Below are 14,597 nucleotides of genomic sequence, written 5' to 3' on the forward strand. Positions count from 1 at the left end.
CTTAAACTTTTAAAGCTCTGTGGTTATTCAAAGGTTATTTTAAAAAAAGTGGTAGTAGAAGCCTCCAATAATTCAAAGTTTGCCCTACAGTGGATTTTCTAGAAGATTTCTGTACACTCACTGTGAGTTCTACATGAAGACAGTGCTATTGGCAGAATAATTCAAAAAGTCCTTCTTACCTTCTCGAAGTCTTTTTCTGGCCTTTCCTCAATCTGTGAAACAGAGATGTAGAAAAAACTGTTATACAACAGAGGACAAGTGAAGGCAGTAAGATACCAGAAAGGGAATTCTTAAACCTGTAAAAGACTTCATTAGCAATTTCTATCCCCTCAAAAAGCAGCCAGCTCATTCAGAACAGCAGTGTCCTGGGTGGTATCTCAGGGCACAAGGCTGTACAATCCACCTCAAGTTTCTAAGCAGGATGTAATTAAATGGAATATACTTGTTGATAAAAAACCTATTTAGTCTATTAAATAAGACAGTAATACTTTTTTCCCCCTACGTTCTACATCACAATGTTTCAAACATGAAGATGACACTCGATATATGAGTCAACAATGGAAGAATACAGCCCTACGTCGGTATGAACTCAGAGCCCTAGATGTCTTTCTCTGGACATAAAAACAGCTGTATGCAACTGCTGTGCTGACATATGCAGCTACTTCTATTTACTTTAGAACATTTTAAAAATATGCCTCAAATGAACCCCAAATAGCAATTCACTTACTTAGAGAGGTTAAGTTCTTTAATTGAAAGATCAATAGATTTCCAGACCAAGATAGCTTCTTGAAGTTACATTTTTTATGGACGTTACGTTAAAAAGTACTACCTCTGAAGCCTGCCAGCACATCCTCCCCCATCCCAAAAAGCAAGGTACCAAGTTAAACTTGAAGGACAGTACTGTATCTGCACCACTCCCAAAAGAGGGCAGTGCAGGGGGGAAGCGATCTAAAGCTTAAAACCCCGATAAGACAAATAGCAACTCTGACTTCAAGCAAAGATCCAAGTAAGGCTGAGATTCCAAAAACTGACACTCGGGTCAAATATCAGGGACCAGTTCAAAGTCTAAACAAACAGCTCTTTTATGGTTTCAGTACTTCATTGGAAATTACCAATTCAGAAGAGAGGTCCTGCACTAAAACTAGTCTAGAAGAAACAAAACAGAGTGAAAGCAGCATTCAGGAGTACAGAAAAATACCGTGGATACAGACAGCTTAAATGCTTAAAAGAAAGTTACAGAGCAAAACCCACACACAACCTGAGCAGATTTTGGTTTTCTTTGATGGGTACCATCCTATCAACCTTCTCCTGCTCTGAAACCAAACAAAATACACTAGTTCCCAAGAGCAGAAGTTTAAAATCAAGCGTTTCATCACGATTCACGTTGCTCAGGGGGCAGGGGGAGAAGCACTTCACAACAGAATCTTTTTATAAATATCTCCCTCTAAATTGGAACTAAGCTTAAAAAGGACTGAGTAAAAGGAAAAAGCTCAGCAGAACTCCTGAAGTCCAGAACATGTCAACTTCTGGGAAGTTCAGGGAACAACTCAAAACATTATTTTCCCTAAGCCATTTGCAGAATGTCCTCTATTGTCTGAAAAAATGTGCAGACTCATTTTTTAATAAACTAAAGAAGGTAGAAAATCTTGATACTGTTTTAATGATGCATCATGAGTGAAATAAAAGCTTCCATTTACAAGGGGAAAAAATGTTGAAGACAAAGCAGTGAGATATGCATATGGTGGACAGTTCTACTCAGCACACTCATAACCACACCTGTGAAACTTGCTACACACTTATTGAAAAACAATCTTTAATAATTCTCTGAGGTAGCATAATCTTTAACAATTAATGCTATTTAGTAGCTTCGAAAATCAGGGAGATGTCGTTTTCCCTAGTGAGGCCCTCATACACACATCCATTTGGTGCCGTGAATGAAATACTCGGAGCACTTTCTCCTCCTACGCGGCATCAATACACCAAAAGCTGTAAAGAGTGTCTTGTAGAAAGACGTCAGGCTGGTTTAGGTGAGTATTTTATAATGTTCATTCTGCTCATCTCTAGATTAATGTATTCACAGTATCACTCCTTTAAAAAGATCTACCATGCTTTCCAACAGCAGTCAGCCACCAGAGGGAACTCCAGGCTTTCAGGCTTCACCCGGTCCGGACAAGCCCTTTCGCATTTGATCCAGTAAGAAATCAAACAGAGAAAGATCAAGAAAAAAAAAAAAAAAAGTTTATTTTTATTTGGAGTTGCACAAAATTCTTGCCTAAAATACTTGTCTTCTGTATCATCATTCAATAAAGAATACTGTAATGATTAAACAGAAAACCACCTCTCCCCTTCACAGTACTATACTCCGCATAGCCCTTCATACAAATACACTGGCTTTGGGACTTCTCCACATAAAAATATAAACAACTAAAAGAACAACTGTTAGAAGAGCAGAGCTAAAGAAGAATTCATCTAATGCTACTAGACCTTTAATTCACAGAACACTGTATCATTTTTCATTTCCACAGGGGTACGGGTCTGCCTCTAATCACAGATTATCTTCCTCTTCATCAACAACTTGGGCAATTTGTACTGGAGTGCGTAAAAAGGCAGGAAAAGGAAGTAATTCTCCGAGGAACTCCAGCATGCACGTCTTTGTTTTGGAAAGGGAAATAGGTTGCTCTGCAAAATAAGTGTGGCGGGATGTGAGTTCAGCCTTCTCTGACAGCAATTTCGGAATAAATCCAGAGCTATGTTACAAAAATGTCAGCAGTATCAGAGGCTTACCACAGCTGGAAACTTCAGAGGAAAATCATTCCACAAGTCTATATATGGATATATTGCCCATTTTTCATAGATAATAAAAACATTTTAGTATCATGTTTGAAAAAGTATTTCTCTCTACTCCACAGTCAGCTAGCAGGTTAACCCTCGAAGCTCTTTGCCACCGGTGAGTTTCCAGGTCAAAATCAGAGCCCCTGCAGCATTATCACAGTGCATCCAACTAAACGACTCTCAGACACCTACTGAAAAGGCCAGAGACCTCAGGACAGTTAAGCACTACATCCCAGCTGCAAGTAAAGAAAAAATTATTCAGATCTTTAAATCACTGGAGGAATCAGGACTAAGGCACAACTTCCAGATCCAGCCTGCAAACAAGGCTAGTGAGGAAGGGAAATAAGAAACACTTGCAGCTGGGTAGCACCACATACCACCCTCAAGTACAAGAACAACTTCAGCATGTTCAGTACATAGCTGTCACTGCTCAGCTCCACCTAATATCTTATACTTAGATCAACTTCCTCATAAAAGCAAGGGGATTTTTTGGTGACAAATCAAATTAAGATCATTTCCTGCTCTTAAAGTAGTACAGCACAATTTGAAATGGAAATACGGCCCACACCAAAGAAAAACCCTTGCAGTAGGCAGTGCTGAACGCGGGATGGTATCTGCAAAAACCGGAATTAAAGAACAAGAAGTACTGCAGTCTATACAACCCCTCCTACAATCCCCACCTTACCAGTTTGATCAGCTGGGCTGCGGCAGGCAGTAACGATGAGAGCCACCTTAACACTAGCAATTAGCAATAAGCCTTTAAAAGTCTGGGGAAAACCACTGCTGAACTCTGTCAGGTCTAAAGTGGATTTGTCAGAAGTATCCTCACTCAGGAATGAGTGTTATGCCAAACAGCATTGCTTAAACAAACTTATCAGTCTCTGAAATGCAAGCTAGCAGAGCAGCAAATCCTCACTCCGGAGGGGCCGAAAGCACACCCAGACTCCGTTGCTGGGCTGGGATACACGCCTACCGTAAATCTGTAAGCGTACGGGAGGGAAGGCAAAGCTTGAGCATGCTGATAACCGCTTCCATGAAAATTAAGTCTCACTGTCTTCATTTTGTTTCGTGAGAACACAAGAAGCTCCTCCTTCAAATGAAAAAAAGCTATTCACAACTGTGCACCGATGTACGAGCTGAGGACTGCACTCCTGTGAAGCAGCACTTGCATTTTCAGTCCCGCGCTCTGTACAATCACGCTGCCGTCAGTCCCGGCCAGGCTGCACACTGACTGCTTGTGCCTGCTGCTGCCTGAGACTCCGTGGGAAGGGGGAGAGTTAATATGAAAGGGCATCTTCTCAGGGTAGCAAGACATCCTCTCTCCTATTGTTTTCCCTTCCTTTGCTCAGAAAGTCTTCAGAGAAACACTTCTGCATTCCATTGCAAATGTATAAATGACAGCTTCTCACTAGCAATTTATTAATCGTAAAAAAAAGAAAGAAAAATTCCAGCAATCCATATTAAAAAGCCCATCTCAGCCAAAACATGCCACCAGCTCAGGCACAAGATTTACCTCCACCTGTGCTGATGGGCCTGATGCTTGCTCTCGGTAGTCTTAAGATCTGTACTTTATATTGAGTATAATACTTTACTATCAACCAACATATCTGCAGAAACTGCAGGAACAGCAGACAGTAGTTACTAGTGGGGATAATAGGAAAAACAATAAAGAAAAATAATCAAACAGCAAATTTCAAGCAGATATTACTGGATTCTTAAAACCACATACAAGGAGAAATAAATAGTCATATGTCGCGTTTAAATATCTTCCTGGCTTTTACTGTATTACAAACGTAACACAAATCCGAACTCAAGCTGGCAAAGCTGTGCACAGCAGGAAAACTGTCGCTTTGTGCTTATTGTTTAACGAACAGTGATAGAAGGGGGAAACAAAATTCTGAGAAAAGACTTAGGGACTGCAGTAAGAAAATACTGTATGCTTTATTTTAGAAAGTTAAATTGAATCATTCTCCATTCTTAGTATATAATTTCTCATGACAGTTAGTCAGGCTTGGAACGGTTCTGTTTTGGTTTTCTGCCTAATAATGCCCCTAATCATAACAAAATCATATTTAACTTTGGTATTAAACACTCATGATTACAGTACACGGATTTTGTAGGCTATCACACTCTCAAGTGACTTAAGTACGCTGCAAAATCAGCTTTTCAACCCAACAGATATTCCCCTTTCCTTCCTCCTCTGCCAGTCATTTAAAAAGTAAATTTGGAATCAAATCTTTACGTGTGTAAATGCCAAAAGATATATAAAGCAGAATCCAGAAAGCATATGGCTTGATACATTAAGGCAAGGAACAACTCAGCTTTTGAGGCTAGCAATATTAAAACAGTTCTAACGTAGAGTACCGATACAGATAAAACAACTACTTGTTTCCTCTCCTAAGTTATCACCATCGTCCAAGGAGACTTAAATTCTTCCTTTAGGAAGTCCAAGCAGATGACATTTCAGGAATGCACAAGTGGAACTGATACACTCACTGCTAAGCCCACTGAGAAGACAGGGCTCTATTTCAGCATCTTTACTACCAAGATCAAGTACACAACTGGAAACATTATCAAAATGCCTCAAATCCTGTCAGTAAAAGGCAAGGCAAGCGATTCCTTACTGTGAGTTATACGAAATGGCATGGTCTGTTTAATATGGGGGCGGGGGGGGGGAACCAAAAAAAAAAGTGACTCACTGCTGGTGCATTGACCCTTTGTAATAATTAGAACTTTTAAGAACAATGCTACCCCATTAATAAGGCTTGTACTACCTTGCATTAGGACAGGCAAAGCCCTGCAGTGGTGTCTTTTAGACCGACTAAGGCATTAACTCTCAGCTCTTCAAGGCCACAGAAATAACTGAAGGTCTTCACACCCTGCAATAAACCACTAAATAAATAAATAAAAACCCTGTTGTCTCCTTGTAGAGCAGATTCAGCTCGGCACCGCTCCAGCTGACACAGCTAACCATCTCCAGCCACTTGCATGCAAACAGTCCAAAGAGTAAGCAGGGAATTAAAAGGCAAAAAAACCCCTTACAGGTCCTAGGAGGGGCAAGCTGCTTTTTGTGATTACTGTAAGCAACTTGCACGAATGACAAACTGCACACAAAAACCACATACTGTATGGTTACATCAATGTATGGGTACCAAATTCTTACACTTAAAGAACTTAATGGAATTGACGGCTCTTGTGATTATTTTTTGCTTTGGGGATAACTGAAATTCAGTTTGCAAAGTCATTTAAGTAATACTATTGCAAGATATATATTGCAAAAACTCATAGCTCAGGGACTCAGACACTAATTAAAATACTGATTTATTTATAGCTCACCAGCTGCCATACATTACCTGATGAAAACCCTTTTAAAAAAATAAATCATCATTCTAAAAAGTGGATGTGCCCTTGTCTTTAAGAAACACCAATACTTCAGAGCACATAGCTCTATTCTATCAGATCCATTTTCTTTTGCCGCAGCCCGTTTATTCAGCTTTTTCTCACTTAGAAGGAGAGGACTCGCTTGATGATCAAAAGGCTCGCCTATTCCCTGCCTGATGACAAGAAGTAACCCTGCTTGGAAAGTTCAGGCACCTTTCACCACCGGGATGCAGACCTGCTGCACAGTTCTAACTACGGGACAAAATAAAACCTCTGTGGTATGGGGATTTGAATCGCAGGCTAGGTTTGAAAAAAGAACCAGCATGACAGCGGACATCAGATACAAAGCAACTCCTCACTGCAGGCTATGCATGTTTACTGCAGAGGAACACTAAATGTTAGTATTACAGCTTACCGTGTTCCATACTGTGGTAGCTTCTTTGACTATCCAGACGCTCCTTCTTAATTACTCTTTAAGGCAATATTTACAGCGTTTAAGTTTCAGCTTCTCAGCAAAGCACCAAAGCAATATGATGTTCTGACCAGAGAAGCATGATGTGTATGTTAATTTGTGGCATCACCCTCCCCATCGCTTTGTATCTTGGGGATGTGGTAGGTAACGCATGACAGGTCCCAGGAGAACCAGCACATTAAAACTTCACGAGGGAAAATGCTTCCACAATGCAAAACCAGCTTACCAAAACTCAGTGCAACATCTCCAAACTCGCTCTCCATAGACGATTAATTTTGTTATAGACTAGTTTACTGTAAGCTGCACATTTCCTCTAAAAGACATGCTACTGCACCCTGCTACTGTCACCATGCTATCAGGCCTTGCTCTGAAATTAATCAGGAAAGATACTCCGAGTTGTAAACAGCTAGATGGAACAATCATAAAGTGAAAGCACCAACATGCCACTGAAAAAACAGAAAACAATTACTTTATATCAGTAAAAAGCAGGGGGGAAAGTCTCATCTTTGCCAAATACAGTCAAAGGAGTTGAAAAAGCCTTTCGCATTTGAGCCTGGCGCAGCCACAACTGCTGAGGAATTCATGCTGGCCAGACACACTGGGTACGTGTAACCCCCTCCAGCACTTCACCATGCTAAAGACTCTGCAGTGCCTGGTAATCTACAATCCAACAAACATGTTCAAATCCGATCTCTGGATAGCCCTACAGCCACACAACACCAAAATACTGTTCAATGGAGAGAAACTAAATTACTTGAATGCTGTAGTAAGATTTAGGGTTTCCTGATTTTAATAACCAAAGGAGATGTGCCACTAGCATCAACAACCCAATCTTTCTCACAACACGCCTTGCATTTAGTATTGTCACGAGTCCAAAGTGTATTTCTGTTGTAAAAACAGGGAAGCATCTGCATAGAAATTACTTTGGTTTTGTAACTTCTCACCTGGTTCACCCCTTCTTTGTCTTAAGCATTGCCCAGAAAGTCCAACTAATACCACACAAAACCGTCTCACAAGAGACACTGACCTCTTCGTACAAAAGAGACCTTGAAGAACAGAAGAATTAAACAGTTTAGGGACAAAGAAAAACAGAGGAGCTCACCACTGGACTGGCTCGAGCAGAGCTGGCTCTTGAGGATGCCCGAGATCCTGAACCAAGGTAGCAGCTGTACTCGGAAGGCTGCCGCAGGTAAACCAAGAAGAGCAAGCAGAGAAAAAGAGAAAAGTATTAGAATTGGGAAGGGAAGCAAGAGAGGATTCAGAGCACTACACCTGAAGTTAGTTACAAAAACGGTTACATGCAGCTGGACAAAGGGATAGCAGTGAGAGTCAGAGAACAGACAGCTCAACTGTTCATTTAAAAATTAAGGCAAGCAGTAATTCAAGTTGACGGACCAAGTAGAGTTTGGATTCAATTCTTAGAATAACAAGATACATAAATAAATAATCAGTATTCTAAGATACCAGTCACAAGTAAAGAACTCTCAGTCTCTATACAAACGGCTCGATCCTACTAGTCTTCAAGACCTCTGAGGTTCTCTGGTGAGCCTTCTTCCCATGTTTCCAACACTGTGCACATATAAAATGAAACCATGCTCCACAGGCCAACACAACAAACACCCTTCTGTGTGGTGGTTAAAGTAAAAACTGAGACCATCTCAGAAACTGAGTATATCTCCCACTTTTCCAGCACCTGCAGTCCTCATCTCCTGCCAAAGAAAGTATTTTAGTCCTCCTTAAAAACAAATATCTAAGTAGTGATGTAGAACAGACAGGGCTGACTTGCTGCTGACAAGGACAAAGAATGTGTCTACACTGTTTTCTTTCCAGAGGTTATAATGCAGTGGAAGTAGAGAAGGGAAATTAAAGTTTTAAGTGTCAGGGAAACAGAACTAAAACTTCATCTGGAAATTCATTTTAGAATCCTCCGTTTTCAGATTTCAGCGTAGCAGCTTCACACTCAATCCTGTATTTAGATGAACTTTCTATAAAGATATGTAAGCATACATAAAAGGGATGCTTTGACACATTCAGAATGGAGGTGAATTAAAGAAGTTGTTGAGCTTTATCGGACATGAGATTTCTCCTATTGCTACCATCTCAAGGCAATTGCGAGCATAGCCTTTGTAAAGAGGCATGTCAGTCTGTCAAGTTTCCTGTGCAAAAGCTTGTACGGACACCAGGGCAGAGGCAGGTCAGGGACAGGAACCACCATGAGGAATTGCTCTTCTCAGCAGCTCAGACTATGCTGCTAATGACCTTTACGAGTTTATTTTATAGGCACTTAAAACTGTTGCTCACCTACAAAAACAGTGAAAGCTAAGGGATTATCCTACTTTTGGGATGCACATACTCTGTCTTTTTTTAAGGTTTCTTCTATTAAGTTACCTGGCCACTACAGGAATTCCCTGGACTCCTCAGCTACAGAGACAGCCAGGTCTTCACCAAGCTACTGGAGGACTGTTTCAGCATCATTAGTCCCGCTAACAAAGTGGCACAGTATTGAATGAAAATTAAGCTTACAGTACTAACAAATTATAAGACAGTAAGCTGAAAATAACCCCAGCTACAGTACAACCATAAGCTTAGTTACTTGCCACAAAGCACTACAGAAACACAGAATGTTCGGGGTTGGAAGGGACCTCTGTAAGTCATCTGGTCCAAGCCCCCTGCCAAAGCAGGGTCACCTACAGCAGGCTGCACAGGACCTTGTCCAGGCGGGTCTTGAATATCTCCAGAGAAGGAGACTCCACAACCTCCCTGGGCAGCCTGTGCCAGTGCTCCGTCACCCTCAGAGGGAAGAAGTTCTTCCTCATGTTCAGACGGAACTCCCTATGCTTCAGTTTGTGCCCATTGCCCCTTGTCCTGTTGCTGGACACCACTGAAAAGACTTTGGCCCCATCCTCCTGACACCCACCCTTGAGATATTTGTAAGTATATATTAGGTCCCCTCGCAGCCTTCTCTTCTTCAGGCTGAACAAGCCCAGCTCCCTCAGCCTTTCCTCTAAGAGAGATGCTCCAGTCCCCTCACCATCCTTGCAGCCCTCTGCTGGACTCTCTCCAGTAGCTCCTCATCTTTCTTGAAGTGGGGAGCCCAGAACTGGACAGAGTACTCCAGATGGGGCCTCACTAGGGCAGAGTAGAGGGAGAGGAGAACCTCCCTCGTCCTGCTGGCCACACTCCTCCTAATGCACCCCAGGATACCATTTGCCTTCTTGGCAACCAGGGCACACTGCTGGCTCATGGTCAACCCGCCGTCCACCAGGATACCCTGGTCTCTCTCCACAGAGCTGCTCTCCAGCAGGTCTGGCCCAAGCCTGGGGTTGTTCCTCCCCAGGTGCAGGACCCTGCACTTGCCGGTGTTGAACCTCATCAGATTCCTCTCTGCCCAGCTTTCCAGCCTGTCCAGGTCACGCTGAATGGCAGCACAGCCTTCTGGTGTATCTACCACACCTCCCAGTTTGGTGTCATCAGCAAACTTGCTGAGGGTACACTCTAACTCTTCATCCAGGTCATTGATGAAGTTGAACAAGACTGGGCCCACTACTGACCCCTGGGGGACACCACTGGTTACCGGCCTCCAACTAGACTCAGCGCCGCTGATGACAACCCTCTGAGGTCTGCCATTCAGCCAGTTCTCAATCCATCTCACCGACCACTCATCCAGCCCACAATTCCTGAGCTTGCCTAGGAGGATGTTATGGGAGGCAGTGTCGAAAGCCTTGCTGAAGTTTAGGTAGACAATGTCCACGGCTCTCCCCTCATCTACCCAGCCAGTCATGCCATCGTAGAAAGCTGTCAGATTGGTCAAGCATGATTTCCCCTTGGTGAATCCATGTTGACTACTCCTGATAATCTTCTTTTCCTCCACTTGTTTGATGATGATGACTTCTAGAATGAGCTGATCCATCATCTTTCCCGGGATGGAGGTGAGGCTGACCGGCCTGTAGTTCCCTAGGTCCTCCTTCTTGCCCTTTTTGAAGACTGGAGTGACATTGGCTTTTCCCCAGTCCTCGGGCACCTCTCCTGTCCTCCAGGACCTTTCAAAGATGATGGAGAGTGGCTCAGCAATGACATCCGCCAGCTCCCTCACCACTCGTGGGCGCATTCCATGGGGGCCCATGGATTTGTGGGTGTCCAGATTGCTTAAGTGATCCCTCATGCAGTCCTGCTCAACCAAGGGAAAGTCATCCTCTCTTGCCTCCAGGGCCTGGGATTCCTGAGGGCCTACCTTGGCACTGAAGACTGAAGCAAAGAAGGCATTCATAGAATCATAGAAAGTTTTGGGTCGGAAGGGACCCCTAGAGGTCATCTAGTCCTACCCCCCCGCAGCAAGCAGGGACACCACTAACTAGATCAGGTTGCTCAGAGCCCTGTCCAACCTGGTCTTGAATGTTTCCAGGGATGGGGCCTCCGCTACCTCTCTGGGCAACCCGTTCCAGTGTTTCACCACCCTCATTGTAAAGAATTTCTTCCTTATATCCAGCCTAAACCTACCCTGTTTTAGTTTAAAACCATTAACCCTCGTCCTGTCACTGTTGTCTCTACTAAAAAGATTGTCCCCATCTTTCCTATAGGCTCCCTTTAAGTACTGAAAGGCTGCAATCAGGTCTCCCCGCAGCCTTCTCTTCTCCAGGCTGAACAAGCCCAACTCTCTCAGCCTGTCCTCATAGGAGAGGTGCTCCAGCCCTCGGATCATTTTTGTAGCCCTCCTTTGGACCCGCTCCAACAGTTCCATGTCCTTCTTGTGCTGAGGGCTCCAGAGCTGAACGCAGTACTCCAGGTGAGGTCTCACCAGAGCAGAGTAGAGGGACGGAATCACCTCTCTCGACCTGCTGGCCACGCTTCTCTTGATGCAGCCCAGGACACGGTTGGCCCTCTGGGCTGCCAGCGCACATTGCCGGCTCATGTCCAGCCTTTCGTCTATCAGTAACCCCAAGTCCCTCTCAGCAGGGCTGCTCTCCATCCTTTCATCCCCCAGCCTGTATTGATACCGGGGATTACCCCGACCCAGGTGTAGGACCTTGCACTTGGCCTTGTTGAACCTCATGAGGTTCACACAGGCCCACCTCTCCAGCTTGTCCAGGTCCCTCTGGATGGCATCCCGTCCTTCTGGTGTCTCCACCGTACCACTCAGCTCGATGTCATCTGCAAACTTGCTGAGGGTACACTCCATGTCGCTGTCCATGTCATTGATAAATATATTGAACAGCACTGGTCCCAGTATGGATCCCTGAGGGACTCCACTTGTCACTGGTCTCCATCTGGACATTGAGCTGTTGACCACTACCCTTTGGCTGTGACCATCCAACCAATTCCTTATCCACCAAATGGTCCACCCATCAAATCCGTGGCTCTCCAATTTAGAGAGAAGGATGTTGTGGGGGACCGTGTCAAAGGCTTTACAAAAATCCAGATAGATGACGTCCATTGGTTTTCCCTTGTCCACTCTTGTTGTTACACCATCATAGAAAACCACTAGGTTGGTCAGGCAGGACTTGCCCTTGGTGAAGCCATGCTGGCTGTCTCGAATCACCTCCCTGGCCTCCATGTGCCTTACCATAGCTTCTAAGAGGATCTGTTCCATGATCTTCCCAGGCACAGAGATGAGGCTGACAGGTCGGTAGTTCCCAGGGTCTTCCTTTCTACCCTTTTTGAAAAGGGGCACAATGTTTCCCTTTTTCCAGTCACTGGGAACTTCCCCTGACTGCCCTGACTTTTCAAATATCATGGAGAGTGGCTTGGCAACTACATCAGCCAGTTCCCTCAGGACTCGGGGATGCATCTCATCAGGTCCCATGGACTTCTGTACGTTTAGGTTCCTCAGGAGGTCCCGAACCTGATCTTCACTTACAGCTGGAGGGATTTTACCCTTCTGGTCTCCTTCATGCCATCCATCGACTCGGGAGGGGTGAGTTCAGTAACTCTACCTTCTCTGCACCCTCTGTCACCAGGACACCCACCTCATTCAGCAGCGGCCCCACATTGTTCCCAAGGTGCGTAGCCCTTGTCAAGCCCTGGAAGCAGGGCAGAACATGACAAAGCTGTGTCCTCAGATGTCTTACACGAAGTGGCACTGGCTTCACGCACCTCCACTACAGAGTTTCATTTCAGAGATTAGAATATGCAAAATCTAGAACTGTGTTGAAAATACTTGTAAACCGTGCACAATCACTGCTACTTCAATTCCTAAATTGGAAACACCAAAAAAACCAAAAAGCACTCTAGTAAATATTTAGATTTTGTTTTCTTATTAAGTAGTTCTAGCACAGAAGCCTTTTGCCATCACTAGTGTTTTATGTTTAACATAACAAGGATGCAGAATAAACTTGAAATAAATGACAAGGGAAAAGTATTAACTACTGATGAATCCCATATTAATGTTTCACAGGACCTATTTATTCTCTAGTTGCACTCTCTGTATTGCAGGGCAGAATACGGCAGCCTGTGCCACTTGTTCAGCTGAGACCAAGCAAGGGCAGTTTCAGTCTCATCCCCTGCATTCACCTGTCCCGTGATCATCCAAAAACATACAAAACCCATCTAAATGGCACACCCTTTACATGTTAAAAGTGCTACGAGGTTCAGAGATGTTAAAATAACCACAGATAACTCGGCAATTGTGACAAGGCAATTCCCTTTCAGGCAAAAACCTCATATTTCAACTCTCATTACTACAGGCAACTTTGCAACAGGAACTGGCAAGGCTGCGTGATACACAGGCTTCCAAATACCTGTGGCACAGGGCAGAATGGGGACAGAGCAAGGGGAACAGGCATCAGCATTTTATTCAGTGTTCCCTGCTCAAGCTATTAACTGTGGCTGAAAGACTCAGAGCCCACTGTAAGTGATTTCTCCCCATAGTAGCAGTGTATCATCTGGACCTTTGAGAGACGTATCTCAAAGGAAGACAACCCATAAAAACAAAGGGCTACACCCAGCTCAGCGCGCCTTCAGTGGCAAATTCACTGAATCGCAGGCTGCCACAACAGTCCAAATGGATAAGAATCGATGAATTCTCCAAGGCAGCCAAATGAAAACAAGGCACTATTGTGAAATAAAACGTAATCTGAAACTTGACATCAGTAGTAGCAAGATGCACAACCCAACTAGTGAATCAGTGTGATTGCAAGAGGATGGAATAGCCCTTTAAAGACCAACAAGCACTTAGTAAGCCTTCTTGAAAGTTTGTTTCTTGCTCTAAGCTAATAAGATTGTAACTTTTAACATTAACATTGACGCTTTGCCTTCAGGCTTTTTTCTGTTCAGGTCTTGGGTGGTAGTGTTTTTGTTTATTGGTGCTTTTTTTGTTTGTCTGGATTTTTTCGATAATCAGCAAAGGAGTTCAGAGACAGAGTAAGCACTAGATCCACAGAGCAGAATTTAAAAAAAAAAAAAAAAAAAAAAAATCAAAAAAACACCTGGTTTATTTTGCCCAGGCAGATACAACAGCAACAGAGGTACTGCCTGGTCCAAACACCCACCATGACACGGAGGCCCCATCTGCGAAGAGGTGAAGACATTTTCTGCCTTCCAATCTGTAAACCGAGTCCTGCAGCCTCTCTTTTTTGAAAGGAAAGAATTTATATTGTCATTCCTCATATCGTCTCTCCTCATAAATGACAGAGCTCTCCACTCACAGGAGCATGTATTTCAAAAACGTTGTCACAAGTTGCCTGAGATATCACTACAGACTATAAATCCAACAAACAAGCCCAAACAAGCCATGCATTCACAACAATCCTTTACTCCACGCTAGCAGGTAAGTGCAAATGGGAAAGTGATTCTTTTTTTTTTTTTTTTTTTTTTTTTTTTTTAAATTAAACTTGTATTATTCTCGGTTTTCCAAAGCAGAGCTGAATTCCCCTCGCCGCAGGGGAAGTGAGTGCCCAGCTCCAGGCTCTGTCAGTGC

General features: G+C 43.7%; 1 protein-coding gene across 18 annotated transcripts in view; it reads right to left on the reverse strand.

Moving 5' to 3' along the window:
- Nucleotides 1-14,597, reverse strand: part of LRRFIP1 (LRR binding FLII interacting protein 1) — a 116,124-nt gene that overhangs the window by 24,986 nt on the left and 76,541 nt on the right. For 9 of the 18 annotated variants that reach the window (XM_075431156.1, XM_075431158.1, XM_075431151.1 and 6 more), the window contains 2 exons: nt 7,788-7,865; nt 180-212 (listed from right to left, as the gene is read on the reverse strand). In XM_075431156.1, coding sequence (XP_075287271.1) covers nt 180-212; nt 7,788-7,865 — 111 coding nt within the window. The remainder of the gene's footprint in view (nt 1-179; nt 213-7,787; nt 7,866-14,597) is intronic. The other 9 variants (XM_075431157.1, XM_075431152.1, XM_075431154.1 and 6 more) reach the window with 1 other exon arrangement.

Source organism: Opisthocomus hoazin, chromosome 9 (genome assembly GCF_030867145.1).
Source record: "Opisthocomus hoazin isolate bOpiHoa1 chromosome 9, bOpiHoa1.hap1, whole genome shotgun sequence".
NCBI classification, from domain to species: Eukaryota; Metazoa; Chordata; class Aves; order Opisthocomiformes; family Opisthocomidae; genus Opisthocomus; species Opisthocomus hoazin.